This window comes from Chlamydotis macqueenii, chromosome Z (genome assembly GCF_036417535.1).
Source record: "Chlamydotis macqueenii isolate bChlMac1 chromosome Z, bChlMac1.mat, whole genome shotgun sequence".
NCBI lineage: Eukaryota > Metazoa > Chordata > Aves > Otidiformes > Otididae > Chlamydotis > Chlamydotis macqueenii.
In genome coordinates, this window is record NC_141593.1 from 81,689,927 (window position 1) to 81,716,115 (window position 26,189).

The window sequence follows — 26,189 nt, forward strand, 5'->3', positions numbered from 1 at the left end:
GGCTTGCTCGGGGTCTCACTGGCTGGTGGGGGCTTCCAGCCCAGCGACATGAAAAGCCTTGGAAGTCCCTTACATTCGGATGCTGGCTTTGACAGGCATCCTGCAGGCTCTGGCCCTTTATGAGGGGCTTGAGACAGCCTGATGGGTCACCACTGGTTTCCAGGTTTTTTTGTGTATTTTTTTTCCTTCACTGTCTCCTCAGCTCTTTCCCCCATGCTGATCTGGAAGCAAAAACAGGACAGAGTGACCGGAAGCAGGGAAAAGGAGCAGAGGGAAGAGCAGGAGGGAGGGATGGGAGAGAACAACAGCCATCCCTTCTGGTCCTGACAGTCACTGGACCAGGTTGGCTACCTGTGAAGGGTCCAAGAGGTATTCCCTGGGACTCCTCAGGAGGAAATTGGCTGCAAGGCAGGGGAAAGGGGGGTAAAGCTTCACAGATCATATGTTTTAAGTCCTTTGCAGCTCCTTAGCAGGGCTTGGGCTCAAATGGAGCCATTGCTTTTGCATTGCTGAACACCAGCAGAAGAGTGGTGCACAGGGCTGGCTGTGTGCACCAAAAACGCAATACGGTAGGTGTTGTTTCTGACTTACCTAAGGGTGCCTTGAGGTAAGGTACCATGTCTACTATGATCTGCAATCATGGTTATGGAGAAGCCAGGTAAGATTGTGTGACTTGTCAACTGCTGTAACCAGACCTTGAGCCTAAGTCTTGATGTTGACGATGGAGGGTAAGCTGTACACCAACAGACTTCACTGAACGCACATTCTCATACAACCATTTTCCTCTGAAACATTATATTTTTATGTATTATTTTTTAAAAAAGATGGTTTGTAAGAAACAAGATGCTTTTGAAAACAGAAGAGGAAAAAGATAGATTGTGGTCACACTTCGTTTTCAACTAATGACTTTTGCTGTTGCAAGTAGAAAAGAGCTTACACAGCCTCAGTCAATCGTTTTGATATGTAGAATTTTTACCGGGAAGAGTTTGACATTAAGTGTTCAGATCTTGTTGGTAATTCATGGCTGGCTAAGATTGTGTTTATTTTAAAACCTTAATTGCACAGACAAATGTAAGGCAGCTCCTGGTGCACAGACATAAGCCAGATGCAGAACATCATTGCAGCCCATATGGCTGTCGCAGAGTATCCTTAGGCGCCCTTCAGCCATTAAACTGTCATCCTTGTGTTTTGGGTATTGATCAAGCAGGGTAGCTGAACCCTCTTCTCTTCTCTGTCCTTTTTAAAAAATTATTTTTACATCAGAACTTTTATTTATAGCAGTCTAAAAGCATAGACCTAGAGAAAACGTGTATGACTTCTTTCCCAAATGACAAACCGGGTGTTTTATTTCATCGTTAAGCTTGAGTTTAGCTAAACTGTGTGATGAAAGGATACTTCATATAGCACCGAGAGCATTAAATGTATGCCACTCAGGTTAAACTAAGGCATAGAACAAACTTGATTTTCTGAATAACATGCAAGCCCAAATTTCTGCAGTAATTAAATTTCTTTCCTTTTTTTTTTTTTTAAAGTAAATGGTGGCTCTAGCTTCCCTCAAACTCCAGATTGTGCCTATCTAAATTGAGCCTCATTCTGTACCTGCCAGTTTCAGATCCTTGCAACATCCTTCCTCTCGTCTATATTTATACATGGTTTCACTGAGCGTGTTTGAGCCCCTGGCTCCTTCCCTGGAGGTGCAGCAGGCAGATGGGGAGGGGGCAGCTGCGAGAACACCATTAGGATTTCAGGCTTGTTTCAGTGCGTAGGTGTAGATAATACAAAGTAAAGCCGAAAACAAGCGTTGCTGTACCTGGCGTGAGCCCTCCTTCTGGCCACTCTCAGCTGGTGCCGCGTTCCTGGGGGTGCTCTGCACCAGCATCACTGGCTGGGGCGTCTCCAAAGGCGGTCGCTGGATGCGTTTGGTACTCAAAATGAAATAGGAAGTGGCTAAAACAAGGATTGCCATGGTGATCTATTACAGAAGCACCTTGAAGCCTGTGAAAAACAAGTCCAAGTCCTTAAGGTTTATGGGTTTTGCTTAATAGCTGCAAAAATGCCATTCACATCTCTGAGGCCGTTAACGGGGCCGATGCCCAAGTGTTAGCCCAGCGTGGAGAGGTTGTTATTACCGGTGGTATTGCAGGGATGCATAAGCCATACACAGGACCATCAAAGCCCCTGGTACAACAGGCAGTCTGTGCATCCTGGTCCCACTGTGGGCAGGAGACCACTAACTCTCACACCCCTTGTCTTGCTTGCCACGTCTGGTATGACACCAAGGTTTTTGGTGTTCACAGGAGACACTCTTCTTCTCCTCCTTCTCAACCCAGAGACAGGGCTTGCCTCCAGGACCAGCGGTCATCCAGCCAGGAGAGGACCACAGCTTTCCTCCTCCATCAGGCTTTTCGAATTAAAGATGACATCATCTCGTCCCTCCAGGGAAGCGAAGGCTATCAGCATGGGGAGACCTCTGACCGGCGGCTGCTGAAAAACCACATCCAGACCATCACGAGCATCGTTAAAAAGCTCAGCCAGGACATTGAGGTAATACATGCCGAGGAGCGCTTCCCTGCTTTCATGGGGCAGCTCTAGCCCATGGTCTGCTCAACACTAGTATTGGCTTCAGCAGCAGAAAGGTACTCAGCATGACCACTACATTTTAGTTAAACTCCGATTTTTCTTATATAGGGGCACTGACAGTTAATTGTGAAAACAGAAGGGAGGGGACTACAGAAAGTAAAGTGAAAAAAAAAGGAAAGTAAAATGAAATCAAAAGCAGATTAATGAGTTTTGGGGTTGTTTTAATTGAAAGGGTCAGATTCAATTTGCTCTCAGTTGTGCTGGTGTACAGGAGGCAGAGTGGAAGGGAAGTAAGAAGCAAGCTGTATTTTCATCTAATGTACAGCACCAAGACTCAGGTTTGGGTTTATTTCTTAGTTTTCCTGATGTAGATGTTCTACTGCTTAACATAACTTCTGCATGCAAACATAATCAAATATTGCTAAAACTCTTCACAAAGCTCACTGCAGACTGGAATGGAGGTTCAGTTTCACATTTTGTTTAAACTGATTGATGGTTCTGTGCTGGAAATACATGGGATGCCCTTTTTCTGGCTGAAGACCTTTGATTTTTTGCTGTTATTTGTCAAATGTATATGTGAAATTTACCAGCCCCGTTTGACTTTTCTTTTTGGACAGAGGTGTGAAGTACTACAATATAATGAAATAGACTTCTTCAGAGGTTTGGTTGGTCCTTTGGAATGTTACATGTCTTACAAATGCCACTAAAATCACAATACATTTTGGTCTTCATGTAGTTGGACAAATATTTTGATCTTAGAATCATAAAGATTAGAAAAGACCTCTAAGATCATCAAGTCCAACTGTCTTCTGTGCATTTATCTTAAGCAGCATGCAATCGTGGCTCACATGAAATTAATCCGAATGAAAACTAGGCTCTGTGTTCATTTCATACTGATTTTATTTTCAAGATTTTGATACTTTGGAGATAAGTACATACTTATTTTAGATCGTTGAATTCCTATAACTCTCTCCAGATCAAGTATGTACAGGACTGTTTTGCTAGAAAAACGCCTGAGATGCTATCAGCATCTAAATCTAATCTTTTCCTTGGTTGTAAATTACCCTTCCTCAGGTCCTAATCTCAGGTGCGTGTTTGCTTTGTGTGTTTTGGTTGTGAGGATCTGGTATGGGTAGAGCATCGGCAGCACAGAGAGCAGTACAGTGAGACCTGTCAATCAAAGCCAACACAGAATTAGTGGAGGTTTGGAGAATTGCTCCTGGCACACAGCAAATTAGAGTGGTTGAGCTATGTCAATTTCTCAAACATTTAAAAAAAAAAAAAAAATTCACAAGGAAATGTAACTCACTCGAACTCCACATCTTCCCCAAAGCAGGGAGAATATCCTTCAAAAAAGCCTGCTTTGGGGAAGATGCTGGCATGCTGTTGCTGCCAGAAATGAAGCTGAGCCCAAGTAAACACACGCCTCTACCAGAGCCAGAAACACGCCCCGGCTGCTGCTGCATCGGGGACGTCAGAGCAGCCAGTGCCAGGCGGAAAACGGCCAGGCCCTTGACAAAGACATCCCTCATGGTCCCAGGAGAGGACGGCAAATTGCAAGAGAAAAGCATCGCTACTAAAAACCTAGGGGCAAAGCGGAGATGTGCCTGGCGTCCCCTCCGATAACAGCCGTAACATAGTGGTGTCCCAGCTCAGGGCTTGCGCGCAGGCTAAGGGGTGGCCGTCCGCCACAAGCGTGATGTTGGCACGTGCTGCTCTCCTGTCCAGGAGCTCTGGGACAGGAGGGCCCAGGGAATGAGCTGGAGAAGGAGAATATAAATTTCCCTTGATAAACAGGAGGCTGCTGCTTTCCTTCCTAATGAACAAGCGGCTCCAGCTGCTTTTGCCAGCGTGGGAGCATTGGTCACATTCTGCACCTCCACCTTCATGCGCTTGTGACATCAGACTTGCATTGTCAAATAGCCGCAAAAAATGCACTTCAGTCGTGTAGTATGTTCAGCCCTCTGAGAATATTATTTTCTGATGCAGAACAAAATAAGGAATGCAGGTTGCTCAGAGCCCCATCCAACCTGGCCTGGAACATTTCCAGGGATGGGGCATCCACCACCTCTCTGGGCAACCTGGAACAGGGTAAAAATTTTTTTCCTGATGCCTAGTCTAAATCTACCTCCCTCTATTTTAAAACCGTTACCCCTCATCCTGTCACACCAGGTCCTACTGAAGAGTTTCTCCCCATCTTTCCTGTAGCCCCTTTAGGCACTGGAAGGCCGCTGAACAGCTCCAACTCACTGCGTCCAGATGTGCACACCTGGGGCACTGGTACAACCCCGCCAAAACCCAGCCTGACTGCCCCCATGCCCTCCCATGGCCTGTACGACCCAAGGGATGGGCAAACCCATCTGCAACAACTTTACCAGACCTTAAGAGTTTGCAGTTGAAATTTTGCTTTATAGTTGTCCTTTCCTGTTTTTTTTTTTAATTCACTCAGTGGGGAACATTTTAAATAAAAAAAAAAGCCAACAAAAGCCACTTCATTTTTGCACAAATAGGCTATTTGCATAAAAAAAATAGGTAAAAGCTATGCTTTGACCAGATGAATTGCTGTGTAGTGCTGACTTACACTGAAATACTAGCCCCAGGCCTCTCCTTTCAACCAAAGAAGTAAAATCAGGAGATTTTAGAGCTCATTCCCCGCCTCCACTCCGTATCCGTTAAAGGTCACAGTGGCTGCACAAGGGCTTCCTAAAATTAATGTTTGGTGACACGTTCGGATACCATCAGGGTGAGCCACTCCAGAAGTCGCCGCAGGGCTGTTACCCCTTCCATCTTTAGGTCAGACTTTTAATACTGAGTGATCAATCAGAAATCAGGCCATGTGCCGAACAGTAAGGGTAAACCCAGAAGTGGAAAATCTGCATATACTGATCACATCCACGTCCGGGCTGGGTGAGTCTGTCTGTAAGGTGCTTTAACGGCAGGGCGGTGCCTTCGCTGCGGTGTGGCAGCTCAGACATGGGCATTTCAGCATTGGAGGTGTGGGCAGACATCTCGGGGCCTCGTCCACCCTGCACAGCCTGGCTGCAAGGCCCTGCAATGGCAGCAAACTTTTTGCACAAAAAAAAAAAAAAAAAGTTTCAAAATGCTCTGCTTGTCTATTGTCTCCTGCCAGAAATACTTAGTATCCCCTGTTGAAAGGAGCCTATCTCAAAAAAACCTCTGTGTTATTTATTATGGGCTGCGCTGCACTGTGGATGCTTGAAGGGGGCAATAAAACTCATTTCCCAATTTTTGTATTTCCTAATTTTTGCGTGCTAGACTTTTCAACATAAGGTACATTTTTAAAGGGAAAAATGAACTTATTATTTATGCAGATAGAGCTTTTTGAAATAAATATACACTGTTACTTTCTCCAAGAAAGAAAAACAAGCTTTTAGGCCTGTTGTCATAAATGGTGCTTTGAACCGTATTTTGAAATTTAAAAAAAAACAAAGCAGAAAACAAAAAATTCATTAATGGTCTTGAATTTACAGGTTTTGGAGAGGCAAATAAGAGCAAGGGATGGTGCTGCAGTGGAAACTAATTTTGCTATTCAAAGTCTGAACCGTAAATACACCCAGGGTCTTGGAGACCTGCGTGGGCGAATGGCAAGGTAAGGAATGCTATGGCCCTCGTCATCCCTGCCGCTCAATTTGTGCGGAGTGGATGAATGTACATTGCACTCATTTTCTATCATCATCACCATTTTAGTGCTGGATCTGTGCTTCACACTCTCCACGTTAGAAAAATTATCAAGCCATGGAGAAATAACTGTATCTTCCTGTCTCATTCTTCATCACACACTTAACATTTCAGATATAGTATTTTTTCTTCTCCAGTCTGGGTAGACTTCAGCTGAAGTGGTTATTTCCTCCTACTTAAGCCCTCCTGTTGTTTCGATAAAATCTTTTATTCCTTCATTGGAAAGCGGGCCCTGTTGAGCTAACTGGATTTCTGCCCTTGGTAAGATCATAAATTTTCGTCAGTACAAGTAATTGCATGTGCGTAACGTCGGTGGACTTCTGTGGGGCACTTAGTTACACAAAATACTGCAATTAAAGAAAAGACAAAGTGAAAGTGTGCTATTATCAAGACAGCACATGGATTAAGAACTCTCTGAACTGATATATCAGAAAAATAGTAATTAAGGAAGAAATCTTCCTCACCTGGCATGTTTCTAATGTTTTGGTTTGTTGTTTTTTTTTACTCCAGAGGCCAGTCATATGCTTTTCCTATAAAACACTGATATAGATATTTTTGGATAACACAAAAATTGATCAAGTGAGGACCAGGTGGTAATTGAGAATAATCAGGAATATTGGTGATGTGGGCTGACTGAGAAAAAAAAAATGTATTTTATAAGCCAAAAGAGAGATTGTTCCACTACTGAGTGCCCCTTGAAAAGATGAGGGAGTGCAGCAGGAAAATAACTTACCATGAGCTCTGACAGGGATGCAGCATTGGAAATACCAGCAGTATGGTCTTAGACAAGAGAAGCTGAGGACCAGTAAAACAGAGAGGTTACTTTAGCTGTTGTATGGCACAGAGATTGGTAATGGAATGCTGTACCAAGCCCAGAGCTCCCTTTCTGAAATTAAAAACTTGATGTGGTGTAAAGAAGAACCAGGAATGTGATGGTGGGATGAGGAAAATTTCTGGCAGAGAGAAGTATATATCTATGTATAGTTTTTAGAAAAAAAATCCAGAAATGTCTTCATTTCCATGTATAACTACCAGCAGAGAAAGGAAAAAAAATCAGAGGGTACCGAAGGACTCCAGTCTGCTGCAGAGAGACCCAAGAACCCAAAAGGAGAAGCTGAAGCCAAGATATTCAAATAAAAGAATGTGGGGGTTTTTTTTAAGCTTGTGGCTGATCAGCGTTGGAACAAAGCAGGGGGTGATCCCGCAGGAGCCTCCTGGTGTTTTCCAGTTCTGGTCAGCAGACTCTCTAGATGATATGCTCTTAGCCCGGCCATAACATTCGATGGGTGAGGTTTTCACTCCTCTTTTCCCAGTGTTTTCCTAAGTGTGGTGCTTCCCTTTGGCAGCTGCGCCAGGGCTTGCTCCCAATTTCTGTGCTGGAGCATTTGGCTGCAGCAAAGGAAAGCAAAAGCGCTTGCAGAAAGCAGGGTAATTGTGGGGGGAAAAATGATCAGTCCGATTCTACTTGTGTAAACAAATAAACAACAACAACAAAAAAAAAACAGCCAGAAGAAGCAAGAGGTTGAGCACTCGTGGGGGTCCACAACACCTTTTGTGAGGTCCCTTTTCTTTCCTGTCCCATTTTTGGGTGCACCGGTCAGCCTTTCCCATGGGTAGAAGGGAGGATCTCAAAGCACACATATGCAATTGCACATAAAAAACTATCACGAGGGCGCCAAGGTCAGTATCTTGTGATGCTGGAAACTAAGCCCTTAGACCCCATTTATTTTTAAGGGAGAGAGAAAAAAAATGGCAGCTTTTCTAGCTTCATCCAAAGAAACCAGTACTGCAGAGCCAGAGCTGGTGTCTTACGGCATTTCGAGAGCAGCATTGTAATGCAGCTTCGCGTGAATAATTCCCGTTGAGCTAAAGCATAGTACAGTTTTGTGTGACTGATGAACCATCAGCACTTTCTTGTTTGTCCTGCTGCTGAAGTTCCCCTCCGGAAATGCCAAGCCTTAGCCGCGGACCTGCCCCCAGCGTTGTGGTGAAGGCGTTCGCCAGAACTGGCAGATGGAGGACTGCCCTCACAGTGGTGAACAATATTTTGATTTTTCGTGTTACTTTGCTCTTGAGTTTCAGGATTTAAAATTGCTATGTACTTTAAGTAAAGCCCAGAGTGGCTGGAGACAGATGCACATGTTCATATGATTTACATTTACTGAATTAATGTAAATCTTACAAATGCAAACTTGCCATGACAGTTTTCCTCTTGATTTGTAACCTAACCTTGATCTAAGACTATCTGGGATGAAGTGAACCTTAAATGCAGCCACTGCTCTTTCTCACAGCAGGTGATTCATCCTCCTGTATTCTGCCATGTGTAAAGGATTAATGTGGATTAGCTCTTGTAATTCAAATTGTGTCTATTCTTTTACTCTGTCTTTCCCTGAAAAAGAGACAGAGACCTCTCACCAACTGCTGGGGTGATTCTCCATTAATTCTTGGATGTTCTGAGTACATTTCTACGCTGTGGAAACATTTATGTGCCAAGTAGCAGTGATCTTTTAAAAAATCCCACCTTCAGCATTTCAGCTATAGTGGCTTTCCCGTTGAAGTAGCTATAGAACTTATTTGTGTTCTGACTCTTAACAAGAATTCCTCTGGTCATGGGAATATGCATTACAGTAATAAGAGTTAGATAATCAACTGTAAAAAAAGGCCACACTTCTGATAGGTATTAATTCATTCTCTTCGCTGACAAAAGAGTAAATGAATGCACAAATCAATAAACAATGCACTTCAGAGAGGCCATTACGTTCTACTTATTTTTCTTGCAAGCATTTTTGTTGCTCAGAGAAGAAGCCTAGTCACAGTACTAGGCTATCAGAAACACTGGTGTGTATCCGTTAAGTTACGCGATCCTTCAGAAAATGCAATAATTCATCAAGTGTAGTTGTCCAACGTAAACTATTCCTTCCATGAGTTTGGAGGACAAAGCTCCTTGAACGTATAGCAGGCAGCTATATTCCCATCTCTAATTAAATGCTTTACTATAACCATCAGAGGCTTTTATTGCTTTATACTTTGTAATTTACATGCAAATCCCAAAGGAGGATGTTTTTCTGTACTGTTCCCAGTCTGCCTCCACGGCCGCTCGCACACTCTCTAGCCTCTGCTTTGTGTGACTGGAAACCATGATCTCACCACGAGCTGCTGATCGTCTCCTTCGTGAAATATCAAATTAGAGCAAGATTTAAGTGAGTCTTGAGTATCCTCGCTCTCGTCAGGACGCAATCTGCCAAACAGCAATAATACATTTAGCCACTTGGCACGTAACAGCAGTATTATCCATCGGGAAAGTGAGAGCAGAGCAGGACGAGAGACTTAAGGCACATGGGCGGTGCTGAAGGTCTTTGCGGTGCCGAGGGTCTGGGTGAAGCCCACCAGGTCTGCAAGTCCCCAGACAGGGCTCTGGCCGCTCGGGCTACGTGGTAGTGCAGATGTGGTTGCACTAATCCCACGCTGCAAGACTACTTCTCAGGAATTTTGGATCCTATCGCCAAATCCTCTATTTTCAAGTATTCTCTCTCTTGTAACTGAAGTTACGTCTTCCTACTGCTACAGATCCTGTAATCCTCTTCTTCCTCACACTGTGCCCTGCACAGCCTGGGCATTGTTGCCTTGGGCTGGGATTTTCCTGTGGGAGCAGTGAGCCCTGATCCCAGTTCAAAGAGCTGGCCTATGCCCGGGTCCACTCCACAGCCCTGCACCTCAGCATCCCTCCTGAGCCCCACAAGTGCGAGGAGCCCCCAGGCCCCCGCCATCCCCACGGATACCTTCCATCCCCGGGGACCGTGGTCCCCCGCGCCCTCCCCTCGCCAGCTCCCAGCTTGTTTTCTAGGTGTGCAGCCAGCGAAGCTGTGACGGCAGCTCTGGAGCAGCCCCCTCCCTCTCCAGATCCGTGTTCCCCTGTTTTGTACTTGTGTTCCAAATCAATGGTTTCTTTTGATCAAAGTTCTGGCCTCCATACAAAGCCTGTATTGTCTGCAGTAAGTTTTTTTTTTATTTCCTTGATCTACGTGCTCTGTAGGTGTATCGCAATATCTAAGCATCACCAGGAGATGACAAAAAGCTGGTCTATTTAAACTGTCAAAACTTCTCCCTGGATCCTTTGTCTGTCAACAGCACTGGCGTTATTTGGCAGTGGTGCTTTGGGGGATAATTTCTCTGGCATTTTAAAACTTAGCTGTTTTCTTCACTCAGCTTCTATTCTGTTATTTGTATGAAATTGTGCACTACTTTGTGGCTTTAGGGTATTTTTTTCCATGATCCCGTTAAAACCAGTGGGGCAGGTGGCTGAATCTTGGGGGCCCAGCGTGAAGGAGGGGTGCAGGGGGGCAAGTGTGGGAATCCTTCCTCATGTTAAGTACATATATATCATTATTTGTGTATTTAAGTATATGCTAAGGAAAGTCTTCTTGCTTATGTTAAAAAAATGTATTTATAATAGGTAACTGGATGTGTACACTATACACACAATGTGTGCATACATACATCAGAGACAGACCCTGAAGCAGTCATTCGTAGTACCCGGAAAGGGTAGCTGCTTGAAAGTTATTCCATCCCTGGGCTACTCAATTAATGCCATCTCTCTCTCATCATTTGTTTTCCTTTTTATATGTGATGAGCTATTTTGGTAAATGTGACTGAAAGGGTTTAATGAGCAAACCATGATGAACACTCCTTGCAAAACACCAAGTTTTCTTTCTTCTAAAAGTGACCTTTCCCAACATCTGCGTCCAGCCAGCGGACACTGCAGGCTGCGGTGCTTGTGCATCCAAAAGCTGGGGGTGCAATTAACCTCTTGATTTACACTTCAGGTTCAGTTTAATTTATTGAGATTATGTAGCAGGAAATTGGGGAGGGCTTGGTCTGGCAGGATGAGGAACCCATGGGCATCACCTCTGGCTGCCTCCTGCGTCCTCGCCATCACCTCCAGCAGCTCTTTTAGTGGGCAGCGACCTCTGGAAGCAGAACGGGGAGCAGGGGGTGCCTCTGCCTATTTGCCACTCGCCAGGGTGATCGCAGGGGGCTGGATTTGGTCCCTTGGCAGAGCATGGAGACCAGCATCTTCCTCCAGCCACTCTCCCACATCCCTCTGCAGAGCCTCTCCTGTCTCTGGTTTGACCACAGATGCGAGGCAAGCGTCGCAAAGCTGTCGGGAGACATCAGCATTATCTGGCGTGGGGCCCAGAAGGTTGACAAAGAGATTTACAGCCTTCACTCTGCCCTCAGAAGTTGTGTTGATGATTTTGAGAAGAAGGTGAGAAGAGAAGTGAAACAGCTGGTGAGTGCTGACTGTATGTGTATATATGTCTGTCTCTCTTTCCCTCCAAATTGCTGACTAGTATTAATGACTGATGCGGTATTTATACAATATGTCAGGATTTTTAGTAAAAAATAGGTTTTCCATGATAGTGTGGGATGGTAGTGGCATTTAGAGTAGACAAAAGGTAGTAACAGATATTAAAAATATCCTAGGATTTGGGGATCCTTGGATGACAAATGGCCCATTACTGTTTCTGAGTATGATTTATAATCAAGTGCATCTGGAAATTTCTGTTGCAGGTATTTTGGAGCCAGAAAAAGGCCATCTAAACCTGCTGGTTTTTCTTTGGTTTTAAGGTGGTAGCAGGGATGCATTGAGCTCCGTATTAATTTGGGCACTATTTCAAAGGCTCTGGAAACTGTAACACTGAAAAAATATTGGAAAACACTGTTTCCTGTGAGAGCGTGGTTTGTTGGTTTTTTTTTCTCCATGGGGTGGGTAACCCAACCCCAGACAACAGCTGTTATTGCCTATTGTTCCTTATAGCCGGCCTCTCCTTGAGAGAGCTCCGCTGCGCTCAGTAGTGGTTTTGGAGCCTCTGGCAGGATCAGGCACATTAACAGAAATATTTCAGAAGAATCCAGCTGTACTGGAAAATCCAGCTTTCTCAACCCACAGGATGACGGCTCTCTGCTCCTGCTCCAAACTAGACATCAGCTGATCTGGGACATTCGATTTCTTGTGCACTCTGGTGTCGAACATAAATCTCAGTGCTGCATTTTAACTGCAACTCCGCTGCGCCAGGCACGTTGCCAGCCGTCGGGTACCCTGCCTACCCAAGGTCCTCTTCTCCAGGGAAAAATTACTCATGACAGAACTTAAACGAAGATTTCTTACCAGTTAAAAGACTGTTTGGACATCTGTGCCCTCAAATACCTAGGCAAAGCAGTCGTCTTCACCTGGCAGCAGGGAAGGGCACAGGGGTATGTGTCAGAGTCACAGAAAACAGCACAGAAAATCATGTGAGAATAAGCCAGGGTAGACATTGAGCAGGATGCAGAAGAAACCTCCTCAGCTGGAAAGGGGAAAAAAGATGTTCTCATGTGACTGCAGGAAAGAAGAAAGGAAAGGACTTCTGAAGAGCAGCCAGGTGCTGCTGTAAGGGAGGAAGGTACCACGCCAATGTGGTGAGGCTGCAGTGACACCTTTTTGACACTGACGTGCCACAGATGGCAACCAAACAGGCAGTGGCATCTCCTCCCCAGGGATTTTTTGTGTTCCTTCAGTGTAAAATCTCTGAAGAAAACTGCTGGATTTTCACATTCCCTTTGATTTACTAATTAACCAGGGGTAGGCAGGCTAAATCCCTCATCCCTTGCGTCAGGCCACCTTCTAGACCAAGTGTCTACTTGCAGCAGCAGGTAAAGCACAAGGAAAACTTCTGGAGGGTGAGGTTGTGCAAGAAAGGGGTTTCTGGTGGCTTCCAGTCTCCCAAGTCACTCCTCCTCCATCTTCCAGAGGCACATGGACATCCAGCTTCTCTTGAAATAGTGGGTGCAGTTGCTGGAGCATCCACAGTGTTTCCAAACCACTCTGCTGCCCTGTGCCAAAAGGGGCATCACTGCAGGATGTGGGGTGCTTGGCTTCACCTTGTGAGTCCATCTTGTTCCCTGCATCCCAGCTGAGGGACCTCAGTCCACAGGTCAGGTTGCTGAAGCAGTTTCTCTTCCCCTCGCTCAACAGTGAACAATCTTGTGAAAGGGGGCATCTCCAACCAAAGAAGCTGGTCCAGCTCTGCGTCCAGCTCTGGAGCCCCCAACATCAGAAGGACATGGACCAGTTGGAGAGGGTCCAGAGGAGGCCACGCAGATGCTGAGAGGGCTGGAGCAGCTCTGCTGTGAGGCCAGGCTGGGAGAGCTGGGGCTGTTCAGCCTGGAGAACAGGAGGCTCCGGGGAGACCTGAGAGCGGCTCCCAGTGCCCAAAGGGGGCTGCAGGAAAGGTGGGGAGAGACTCTTCAGCAGGGCCTGCTGTGACAGGACCAGGGGTGATGGTTTTAAAATAGAGGGAGGTGGATTTAGATTGGATATTAGGAAAAAAAAATTTACACTGAGGGTGGTGGAGCACTGTCCCAGGTTGCCCAGAGAGGCGGTGGATGCCCCATCCCTGGAAACATTCCAGGCCAGGTTGGACGGGGCTCTGAGCAACCTGGTCTAGGTTGGAAATGTCCCTGCTCCTGGCAGGGGGGTTGGACTAGGTGGGCTTTAATGGTCCCTTCTGTGATTCTATGATTCTATAAATGTGGGAGAGCATCTGGTACCTGGGACATCCCACAGCCTAGAGAGCACGGGGCTGCACGGAGCCGGGGATGCGCACCACAGCCCAGGTGTAGCAGAGTGGGTAGATGCTCTGAATGGAGTTCCCCAGGTGCCATCTTAGTGCTACAGCCACCAAAACGTTTGATATCGTGGGTGAGCCTCTCCTCTCTCCACTCTTCTTGGGATCCTGTTAGGTGTTGGACAGCCAACGCTTTGCAACACTCCCGTGCTTTCAAGGGTTGACTCCTCGGTTCCTGCCACCGCTGGGGAGGTGGGAGTGGTGCCCAGTGCCTTGCTCAAATAAAAACAGCGTTGCTTGCCTGTGCATGTACTAGTGAAGCCTGCATCCTCAAAGACTTTGACTTCAGGTTATACAGCCTTGGTCACTCTGAGCTCAAGACTTCAGTGAGCAAATTTTGGTCTTGTGTAGCTGTACCTTGATGTTGGCTGTTTTTTTCTGTGCTTGCAATCGTAATGCGTATTTCAATGTAAGTGCTCGTAGCCCAGGTCATAAAGGCATTTTCTGTTTGATTCTCGTTAGGCAATACAGCTATTAGGCAAGATAGAGACGTCCAACTCTGATGAAAGCTTGGATTTAAAGACAGCCCAGGGGGACCAACATCATGAGTTGCAACTCCTGGATTTCAAGTAAGTGATGGAGGGTTTTTCATTATGATAATTCACCCTGAACGCTTTTGTATGATGAACAGGTTGCCATGAAATAGGAAAACAAACCCATTAATTAACAGCCATTCGAAACACTAAGAGAAGGTTAATGAAGATCTATGCCGTAAAATAATGAAAATACGCAATGGAAGTATATTGTCTTGCATGCTAATTGTTAATGCGAGGCGCTAAATGCCACCTTGTAAGACGAAAGATACGAAACCAATTAACTTCCCTTACTGAAAAGAAAAGCACCAAATACAAAGGCGCTGTTTGCCATTATAATTGGGGCTAATTTGTGACTTGCCTGTGGGCAGAACAAGACATTTTCCTCTCCCGCTTGCACTGCCTGCCCATTTCTGGGACAGGCACCTGGGGCAGGGGTGCTGCTGGCGTGGAAAGGTGGGCACAAGCCGAAACAGCCGCACAGCCATGTGTGCCCACGGATTTGTCACGATCTTGTTCCTTACGTGTGCAGTATATTTTTCCTGTTCCAGCTGCAGAATTACTTTTAGGGTTCTGTTTGAATCTTGATGAGTTTTAGAGAGGAGGGAGCTCCTGGTAAGGATGCAATGAACGAAAGTATCCGGCATCAGAACAATGCAAAACAGCCCAACATTGAATAGCAGAGCCAGCACAAATAATTTTAAAATCTAATTATAATAACCTTGCAATAGTGATATTTCAAAGGCAATAGTTCCGCTCCTTAAAATGGTGAAGTAGTTGAGTAAAGATGTATTTTAATTAAGATTCTATCATCTGAATTGTATTCAGAGGTAAAAATAGGCTGGAACTTTAAAGAGAAGAAAGTTCTCATAAAAAGAACAGGAAATGAATGGGGAAATAAGAGCTAAAGTGGGCAATGAATAGAAAGTGGGAAGAGGGAAGGAGTAACAGGGAGACAGAGAGCAGTGACTGCTGGAGATCAGGATGATGTGAAAGGGACAAGAAATGAAACCAAAATAAGAGGGAAGGAAAAATGAAATAATGGCAGAAAAGAAAGAAATTGGAAAACTGAACTGAGGTAAATACTGAGTTTCTCAAAAGTTAATGGGATCCTACTGCAATTGTTATCAGAAACAGGAAGCCTGAAAAGAGGTGGCTTTCAAGGTACTGAGATGTTCTGGGGTTGTTTATATAACATAAAATCCAACACAGTGATTTACTAAACACTGAGATTTTATTCCAGTTAATGTAAAATGTAATTAAAATAGCATGCCCTTTGGGGAATGTCTGTCTCCTTTTATATTGCTGCTGTAAAAGTCTACCAGATTTATGTATTCCTTTTATAGAGCCAAAATAAAATTTACTCCTGGTACAGACTGGAGCTCCCCTATAAAACCTTTAGTTTAAATCAGCTTTAAAGCCCAGAGTTACCTCTTCAGTTGACACGCAGTTCTCTGGGACCCAGTCGCCTTTGAGCGCAGTCTGGCAGTGGTGTTGTAAAAGTACAAACTGGTATTGTTACTGAAAACTGGATTAATTTTAAACGTAATTCGGGATTCCATGGCCATTGTGCTGTGCTCAGAAATTCAGCCTTTCACAGCTGGAGGAGTGGGTGCTTCTCTCTTGGGGTGGGTTGGGTTGGAATAGCCACATTCACCTGCACAGAGCCAATTCGATTGCCAATAGATTTACTTTCACATGTGAAAATTTATTGCAGCATTGCTGGAGTTTTCTTTTATTAAGTATCCACAAGTATCCCCTTATTAATATTTCAGAGCTTTGCTGGACCAAAGACCGTGGAAAATCATGAGTGTCTGGAGCCTCGCTCCTGCTGGCTATATTTTTGTAAGCTCTGTGCGGGAGGGATGCTAATCAAAGAAAGTTTAAGATAAAATAAAATATAATATTATTTTTAAAATTATTATTAATAAGAAAGCATTAGTATTATAATCTAAATAATAATAATGATAATAACAAGAATAATAACAACAGTATTATTAATCATCATCTTGTCACTGTCAAGAGACAGCCCGCAGCCACCGTGATCCTCCTTGGCAGAGCCAGATGTTGGCTGTGGTTCCTGGGGTTTGCTTCCCAAAGACACCGTTGCGATCATTTGGTCTGAACCACACAAGCTATAAACCTCACTGGTGAATCCATAACTTCTACTGTGGTCAGGAAAATAATTTTCAGTTCTTGTTAAACGACTTTATAGAATGTTGTACTAATTATTTCTGTGATTCTTCCCATTCTCCCCAAGGCAGGCTTTCTTGATTGCCAGATCTTTTCTAAGTCGCACAAATACAGCTTCACATAATGCATTATTAGCTTTAAATATTTCCTTTTCTCCCCCTTTCCAACTTTGGGGAAGTGGAAGCAAAGTCAAATGCCAGCTGCCAGCTACATGAAGTTTTGTTTTGAACCTTTGAACCCGACCATCAGTTCTGTCATTCATGACTAATTCATCTTCACCCGTTAGATTATGTTCCCCAAATTTGTTCAGTTATTTTAACACAAACAGTGGCACGAGACCTGTGTTTTATGCCTGATGGATGAAAATATTCTGATTTTGTATATATATACATCTATATATACAAAAATGACCACATGAAAGATCTGTCTGAAGAGGTGCTGGTCCTGTAGTTGCCCACTGTGGTGGTTGAACAGAGCCGTAACTCAACGACCAGCCCGCTCACTGATCCTCAGGTATGAAGACCCCACACTCACGTACAATGACCGCAGAGCCACCGCGGTGGTGGCTTCAACAGCCACCCTCTCCATCCCTACCTGGCCTTTCCAGAACAGGGTCCGGATGCTGATTCCTGTTATTCCAGTTGGATGGTTCACTGTTAGTTCTGAGAAAAGCTTGTTATACCTCTGCTTCCCGTGCTCAGGTTGGACAGTGGTCTATATCATTGACATAATCCCACAACATCATTTTATTTTCTCATGAAGAAAGGCTCAAATTTGAAGCAAATGCTGTGTGTGTGTTTATATGTGTGTGGTAGCGCTATAAATGATAAACTTAATACTTCAGGTTTTTATTCTTGAAAAATCAAATCTTAGAATTACTAAAATGAATAACAGTGATAAACTGACCTAACAGGCTGCTTGTGTAGATGATCTCAAAAAGGCCCTGTGTATAGCAAAATGCAAGAACATATCACTTAGAGAGATTTTTGCTATAATTATTTTTTTACCACATTTACAGTGACTGCAGATTGTAATTACCACATCATTAGACTGATACAAAGCTGTTATCAATCACTTGGTGTAAAAAACCACTTTCACTCAAGCACTCATTTGAAAAATGATACTAAATATTAAAAATGCCATTAAGCATTGAGCCTAGTTATAAAATTCTGCTCCTTACCTGTTCGTTTGTATCCTAACTGAGGACCAAACAAATTTCAAGCGATCATTGTTTGCATGCAAGCATGTGTTAGAAATTAATACAATTACATTAAAATTTTTCACGACCCTCCTACAGTCAGGTCACATGCATAAGCATGAAAATTTATACATATGACTACAGCTTGGACCTAAGTTCACGTCTTCTCATGGTTCATGTTGTAAATTACATGTTGCAGCAGAAGAGAAGAAAAACCTAAGCCAGGCAGTTCCCTTTCTCTTGATATTTTGCAGATTTGATCCGAGCAGCATTTCTTCACCACCCTTGCCTGTGGTTCCCTGTCTCCTCTGGATGCTGCCTGCTCTGTTCCCTTTGGGTGGGATTTCATGTTTCTATCCAACTTCTGCCTCCAAGGCAACTGTGTATTCTCTTTTTGTTTGTAATCTTTTCATTATAAACTTTTTGTACCCTTATAAACTTAATTTTCACGCCATAAGTGATTTTGCTGCTCTCCTCGATGCCCAGCAGTGCAGTCGACATTGAACGGGGCAACGCAGCTTCTTTAGCCACTTTGAATAAACTTGATTCAAATGGGAAATTAACGTTTTTCAGCCCTCAGATGTTTTTCTAGAGTAGACTGCACTACAGAAATCACATTTGGGCATGTAAGTACAGCCTTCAAGGTAAAGATTAGTAAAATAATTGAGCCTAGGTCTTCTTAGGAAGCTGTTGAGGATCTTTACAGTAATTTAAACAATTTACTCATGTGACTCAAGACTCCTCCATAACACTGACTAAGCCTTAGTCTTAAGCCTTAATCTTGTTACTAAAAAAAATAATCATAATTTTAGGTTGACAAGTACTCTAAGTGACGTCAGGGATCAGATACAGGCTCATCGGAAGTGGACAGAAGCACAGTTGACGCGAACCAAAGAACATCAAGCCCAGCACTGGCATCAGCTGCTTAAAACGGTGAAGGAGAGACTGGTAAGACTTTCCAGGACGGCAGCCCATGGCGCCATCACATTGTCACACTTCATCCCAGCAGGTACCAAATCACACACACACAAACCAAGATCTTACACAAAAAGTGGTGCCTTGGGACATGGCCAGCAAAAGGGCAAGTTACGAAAATCATATTTTGCAAGGGATATCTGGAAGTCATGAGGTTCAACCCCTCAAACAACAGCAAAGTCAGGGCTTGGGCTTCGTCCCAGTGATTTTTAAGTGTCTCCAAGGGTGGAGATCCCACAATGCTCTGGGCAGCCCAGGGAATAAATTCTTCCACAATCGTGGCATCACTTCACGCCCATGTAACCCTGATGTGCCCGACAACGGAGTTTTCCTGTCCCAAAGGGAGTATCGGTGCCACCACCGAACACCACCCAGTTTTGTTCGTTTGCAAGCTCAGAACAGGAAGAGATTGTCTGTGCAAATTCTGACTGGTTTTAAATACAGACGAACTCTCACCATCCTGCGGTCGGTACATTAAAACGCAGCACATTTAGGTTCCACAGCAGCAGTTAGTGCTTGGCACAGGACCAATGCCTTTTAATTAATTTCTTCACAGCTTTACAAGCTTTTCCTCCTTTGCTGTGTGCAGTTCACTCAGCTTCAGAGTTCAAAAGCGCTGGACACGCTAACATGTCTTAGCACTAGGATGAAGGATGCTGATCAAAGACCAGATTCAGAAGTTGCTTGGAACTAAAATGCTTCTCAACTTCTTTAATTTCCATTTATTCTGCCTGATAATAAGCTCTCCTACTCAGTGCAACCAACACTTACTGTAGCCAGGAAGATACTAAAACATTTATATCTTATGAGGAGTGGCTGAGGGAGCTGGGGTTGTTCAGTCTGGAGAGGAGGAGGCTGAGGGGAGACCTCATCGCTCTGTACAACTGCCTGGCAGGAGGGTGTAGGGAGGTGGGTGTTGGTCCCTTCTCCCAAATAACCTGTGATAGGATGAGAGGAAAGGGCCTCAAGGTGCAGCAGGGGAGGTTTAGGGTGGATATCAGGAAACACTTCTTCACTGACAGAGTGGTCGGGCACTGGACCAGGCTGCCCAGGGCGGCGGTGGAGTCACCATCCCTGGAGGTGCTCAAAGAGCGTGTAGAGGTGGCACTGCAGGACAGGGTTTAGTGGGCATGGTGGTGTTGGGCTGGTGGTTGGACTTGATGATCTTGGAGGTCTCTGCCAACCTTAATGATTCTGTGATTCTATCTCATCAGCTGCTGCCTCAAAGCTACTGCTTGGACTCCCTTCCTGTGCTAATAGCTTTTGTGATTATTGAGCAGAAAAAAACCACCAATATATGTGGTAACTCTCCCCCAAAGAAGACTGCTGTGCCAAGCAATGCAGCGTTAACAGGAGTTAGAGCTTTCAAAGCTGCTCTTAAGTAGCTTGGATAAGGAGCGTGTCTGGGGTTTTATGTGTGTGCGTGTACGGGCAGGTGTGCACAGTGCTTGGAGAAGCTGCCTGTCCTCTGGATGTGGTCACAGTGGGAGCACTGCAACTTGAAGACCACAGAAGGGGTGGGCAGCTGCGCAGCTCAGGTTTAACACCCCTCTGAGGAGGGGAAATTGCCTTCAAGAGCCGTGCTGAGCTCAAAAGAGGGAGAGGACTGTTCACCATCCCTCAGCTGGGCAGCTCTTACAGGCGCAGCCTCCTTATTCAAGCCAGCAGCTGAGATGGGTTTACACCACAGCGTTGTTCCCCTCAGGAAGGGAAGCTTGGGCTTGGGATGGGTGCATGAAAGCAACCTGAAATGTTTTTTTTTGAGTTCCCTGTCTGTTGTTGCAAAGTGTGACAGCAAATCACTGGATTTAAAATGAATAAATTAACAAAATAATAAGCACCTTTGTCCTGGCCCAGCCTCCCTTTCCCGGTGTATTTGGTTGTTTGGGAAAGAGAGGACCCCGTCTGGGGTACCAGACCTCACCTGGATTTATTCAGTGCGGTCATGCATGGCACTAGGAAGCGCGACTGATTGAACGCACAGTTGTCAGGAGGTGGTTTAATGCGGGCATATTTGAAATGTCTTACCTGTGTTATGTATTTAAAGGAAAGAGCTGAAAAAGAAGTAGAAGAAAAGCTCCTGCTTCTGTCAGTAAAGCTAGAACAAATGGATGAACCACAGAAATATGAAAAGCAGTTGAATGAGATGAAAAGTGATGAAAAAAGCCTGCATGCAAGAATCACCAGATTGGAAAGACAGGTCAGGAGGGAGCTTGAGGAAATCCACAATGAATACAGATCAGGTGAGGATGGGCTTTCTTGCGATTTGTTTTAAAAACAGATTTCTAGAGTAACTTGCTGTTGCAGAAAATACTTTCCAGTGAAAGCAGAAAGACATTAAAAATGACAATTTCCCTCTCCCAAACCGAATTTACAGAGGCGTATGGGTTAGCTCACTTCTCTTTGCAAACAGCCAGCATCACATTTGCAGACTGGTTGCTTTCTCTTCCTGAGAGTCTCAAGGCGATTTCACAATCTGTTTTCCAGAATTTTTAGAGTGCCTATTTCATCTGTTGGCAAGGTCACTGACCTTCGTTGGGAGGGAGAAGTCATTCCCTTCTGCGCAGATCCTGCTGCTGAGATCGTGTTTGGTGGTTTTATTTGATTTTTGTCCCTTACTGCCCATTGTCAACCAACAGTAGCTGGGGAAGGAGGCATCTGGACACACCACAGCTACCCGACAGAGACACAAGCGAACAGGGGAGCAGTCAGATGACATTGCTGAGCTGCTTCCCACGGGGACAGCCACATCAATGTAACTCACAGAGCAGGAACTACTTCACCGATCTGAGACGATGCCGGCTGCTCAGCCTTCAGTGGCAATTAGAAAGGCTTTCACCTGGCGCTACGCACACGGCCTTCACAAGGAAGATTTTTCCTGCTGTAATCTATCCTGTGTCCGCCAAACCTGATCTATCGTAATACCCTGCACTGGCAGCTGATAACAGAAACACCACGGACGCATCAGGTTATTAGAAAAAAAATCACTCAGCCCTCTTTCCTGGGGAACAGATGGCTGAAAATGATTACACAAGGGCTTCACATCTCACATGTTCTCACTTGAAACTCAAGCGTCTGGTTCTCGTCTTCCAAGCTGTCTGTGATCGAGACCCCGGCTCTTTACTTCAGCTCCAATTCCTTCATTATCTGCAACTCACCTACGAGCCCTGCTCCAAGGCTGCAGCAAACCAAGCTCTGAATTAGATATGGGCTTCGTGCAGCTTGATCCAAGACAGCTTTGCTATCTATGAGACCATCTGAGCGAGGACAAGACCACATCACAACGAAAGCTGTGGCTAAGAAATTTCAGAATAAAAGATCCTGATTCTGAAAGGAGAGAGTTCTTAACTTCAAATTCCTGCCTGCAGAAATTAATGACAGAAGAGATCTGTTTACACCAGACTTTGGCCATCCTTGTGTTCAAACTCAAGTCCAAGAAGTGCTTTTTCCCATGGCAGTGCTCTGGTGGGGGCTGACCCCCAAAAAGGGGGAAAAGAGGCCACTGAAGAGGTGCATAGCCGCCTGAAGGGTGCAGAGCCAGCCTCTCGACTGTCTCAGCAGCCGTTTGTGCTTCAGCACAGATTGGCATCTTGGAAAGCAGAGACATGTCTGGAATTTATAAAATTCTAAGCACCACGCAGTGACTTGGTTGAGCGCTGTCTAGAGTGTAGCAGTGGCAGAATTAACCCACGCTACACAATTGTTCCAAAAAGAAAAACACGTAATCAGCTGCCATGTTACAATAAGCACTTTAAGAAAAAAAAATAGAGGAAGAGAATTAATTGTAATCCTCTGTAGGCTGCTTGCTTGCTAATAAGTTCACACTGGCATGCTGGGCAAATGTGAAGAACGACTACGTTGTGATTTGAAAATTACCGCAATCTGGAAACAGCTAGGCAGGTTACAGTTCTACTGCTCCAGTCTTTATTGACAATATTTGACTGTACAGTGGTTCAAAAAAGGTCCATCAGGTGCTTGGTAGCTCTCTTTTTGCAAAAGCGTGTGTCTGCACACTCCCATCTTTCTTTTTACACACACACAAAGACTCAGCCAGTGACGCTGAGCTGCCATTCTCCCAGAAGCACACGACAAAACAGCGTCCGTCTCTGTCGTGGTTTTGTTAGTGAGGGGAGCAGTCTCCAATGAAGGGTAACTCGTATTGACAGTCGCTACAGCTCTGGGAGATTCATGGCACCAACCTTGCTGTCTGGTAGGCAGACTGCAGAGTAACAGCGTCAGCATCCAATGGGAAGAGAGTAATTGATTCAAAATAATGACTGTGGAGTGAAAAAAATGACCCCGATCAAAAAACCCCCAATGCTGAATGAAAGAGCAATATGCTTTAAGGCTGAATACCCTTGGTTTTCAAGACAGATGGTACTTTCTGTCCTCCACACCACAACTCTGGTGTCAACTGCAGTTTACTGCTATGTGTAGTCACGCTTGGTGTGCTCCAGTGTAGTGGAGGATACGATTCTTATAGCAAGGAGCTTGCAACCTAAGCTGCTAAGGCATGGCTACGGTATTCGATAAAACGATGAAATAGAGTGGATTTAATGTGCTCTGTATTAAAGGTGGGTTAGAAACCTTTGCAAAAAAAGAAGAAACTTCTAATGTACTGAAAGCAACCACTGTTTAATTAATTGCTCCTGTTCTCCTACCAGGATTCCAATCGATTCAGGAGTCTCTGGAGCTGCTCAAACAATTACAGAACACGAGGCTGAAACTTGAAAAAAGCAAAATTCAGAAAGACATGTCAAAGATGGAGTGAAAGTGACCTCCCAGCAGACTGAACACCAGGAGCAAGCCTCGTCCACTCTTGCAGGTGCTCTCAGCATCATTGAGTTAAAGAAAGAAGTAGCCTTTAGATACACCTGATTATGTTCTCCCGTGTCCCCGTAGGATGTTACTGCTACTTACGACATTGTGTAGCTGCAAAAACAACGGCTCTGTAACACCAACAGTCATTTTCATGCCAATTTTACAATAGAGTACTTCACTGTAGAAGAAAAGTTAAACTTTAAGGACTGACTTAAAATTTTACAAGGAGATTTCATACAAAAGTATTCATAGTATGTAAAGGACTTTAAGAAAACAAGTACATGGTTATTAAGTCCTGCCATAAGCTACATCGGTTTTAGATTTGTGTAACTATAAGGCCTAGTAAATTCCTCCAGCTCCACACAGCGTATGTAGTAATAGCATTGTGAAAACTGGTATCAGAATATCTACCGATGCCAGATTTGGATTATAATAAGTATAATCATTAAAAGTAGCTAATAAATCTGGTACAGGTGACAGAATGCAAGTTAATTATTAGCAGATGTATTAGTAAGACAATTTATCTCTCATCTCTGTTTGACTGAAAGAAATAGTGATTATTAGCAGTGGAACACTCAAAAATGTAACTGACATTGTTGATTTTGTTTTGTTTCAAAACTCAAGAAAAATAATCTGGAAATAAGGAGAAAAACCCTGGGAGCTGGGCAAACAAGACATAGCAGTATGATTTCCCAATGGAAGCTAACAGTCCTGCAGCAGGGACGCCAAAAAAGGTGGTCACAAAGCAATTGCAATAGAAACCTCAATTTCTACAGTGCACCTGCTTGCAGAAAGCACAATGCCATCCACTGCCCAGGGAAGAAAATTCTAGAAGGACTCAGATAATCCTCCTCCAATAATCACAGAATCCCAGGATGGTTTGGGTGGGAAGGGAGCGTTAAAGCCACCCAGTCCAACCCCCTGCCAGGAGCAGGGACATCTCCAACCAGATCAGGTTGCTCAGAGCCCCGGCCAACCTGGCCTGAAACGTTTCCAGGGATGGGGCATCCACCGCCTCGCTGGGCAACCTGGGCCAGTGTTCCACCACCCTCAGAGGAAAAGATTTTTTCCTAATATCCAATCTGAATCTACCTCCCTCTATCTCTCAAGTCTCCTGTGGTTCTTGCGCTACTGAAAAGCAGGTTTCTCAAGCCATGGATTGCAGGATGCAGACCTGCATGGCATGATGGCAGAAACCGAACCAATGCAGTTGGTGGGGAATGCCACTTCAGCAATAATCACATTGCTCCCACAGGCAGAAATTTTGGAATGTTAAAACTTTCTCCAGTGAGGAAAAAGTTCTAGAAACCACTCAGGTCTTGTAAAGGAAGAAGAGCAGCCACCAGAGTCGCAGACGACCGTTCTGCATTGTGTTTGTGGCCCGGCTCTGTAGAGCTGAACTCCGTGGGAAAGACCCCAGCCTCACGCCTGCCTTCAGGTGAGGTCTGTGTGCATCACATTTCCCACAAGCAGCAGGAAACCAGCCACACCAAAATCCCAGTGACGTGCTGCTGTTCCTGAGCTACTCGGAATCTGTATTTTGGTCTGTATTGTATGGTCTGTCCGTTACAGGGGGCTCTGCCTTCACTGCAGACTTAAAGTCCATTCATCCAGTTGTAACAAGAGATGTGGGGTTGAGGGCAGCCTCCCAGGCTGTCTTTGTCCACTTCCTTCTAGGCTCTCTTGCTATTTTTCGCCCATGCACTTGGCTGCCGGTGAAGCAGCAGTTAGCATGGCTTGGTGCCCCTGCCTCCATACCGAGTACCCTGGATGCTGCGGGTCTCGGTACACTGAGCAACAGCAAAAAGGTGAAACGCGAGGTTATTGATGAATGCGTTTCTACAAGTGCATGGTGGGAAATTAAAAAAAAAAAAAAAGGAAGGGAAAAAAAGGCAAGAAGACAACTTTCAGAGTCTAACCCTGGGACAGAGAGGACAAAAGTATTGCTGCACATTTTCTATCTATCTATCTTTTCACATGGCAGTATGGCACACCAAATGTTGCTTTTTCTAAGCACTGATTTGTATGATTATAGAAGACGGGTTTGAGGGCCTAATTGTAAATTCAGATCACACATGCATTTGTATGTGGAACATTGCTGTTGCTTGAGTGACTTCCCTGTGTACAGGAGTTACCTCAGTATTCACGGCTCCACACTGCGACCAAACTCAAAGTGACCCTCTCTCCCCTGAAAACACTGACTTTAAAAGTTAGCTGCTCAGTTAAATCAGTAGAAAGCAAATTAACTGGGAGAGAAGGAAAGCTAAATTCTAGACATCCAGGACCATATTCAACTGGGCCGCAGGATTAGGAATGTACTTTTCCTTGCAAAGCTGCATTTGTGCAGCATTAAAAGTTTTCAAGGGGTTTTGTATCTATGAATTTAATTTTTTATAAACCAGAATCAAACAAAAGTGTTGGGGAGAGAGAAGTACACACCTGTGTTTTTGTTAAACTCTAAGGTTAGGTAAGACTAAAGTAATATAATTACTCACTGGTACTTTATAATACCATTTTGAGAGA

At 44.6% G+C, this 26,189-nt stretch overlaps 1 protein-coding gene across 1 annotated transcript; it reads left to right on the forward strand.

Annotated features, from left to right (window-relative positions):
- The first annotated feature begins 617 nt into the window (after positions 1-617).
- FAM81B (family with sequence similarity 81 member B) lies at positions 618-24,582 on the forward strand. Its single transcript, XM_086771405.1, has 8 exons — positions 618-658; positions 2,298-2,544; positions 6,072-6,190; positions 11,416-11,545; positions 14,409-14,515; positions 18,683-18,818; positions 20,893-21,088; positions 23,510-24,582. Exons 1-8 carry the CDS (start codon positions 618-620, stop codon positions 23,614-23,616), a joined length of 1,083 nt encoding a protein of 360 aa, XP_086627531.1. The 3' UTR covers positions 23,617-24,582.
- Positions 24,583-26,189: the final 1,607 nt, after the last annotated feature.

What these genes read in the sequence shown, in the direction of transcription:
- FAM81B (XM_086771405.1), top strand. Translation starts at nt 618, where the DNA reads ATGTCTACTATGATCTGCAATCATGGTTATGGAGAAGCCAG. An exon ending in AAACGGTGAAGGAGAGACTG is followed by an intron (nt 18,819 to 20,892) that starts GTAAGACTTTCC and finishes ATGTATTTAAAG; the next exon opens with GAAAGAGCTGAAAAAGAAGT. An exon ending in CCACAATGAATACAGATCAG is followed by an intron (nt 21,089 to 23,509) that starts GTGAGGATGGGC and finishes TTCTCCTACCAG; the next exon opens with GATTCCAATCGATTCAGGAG.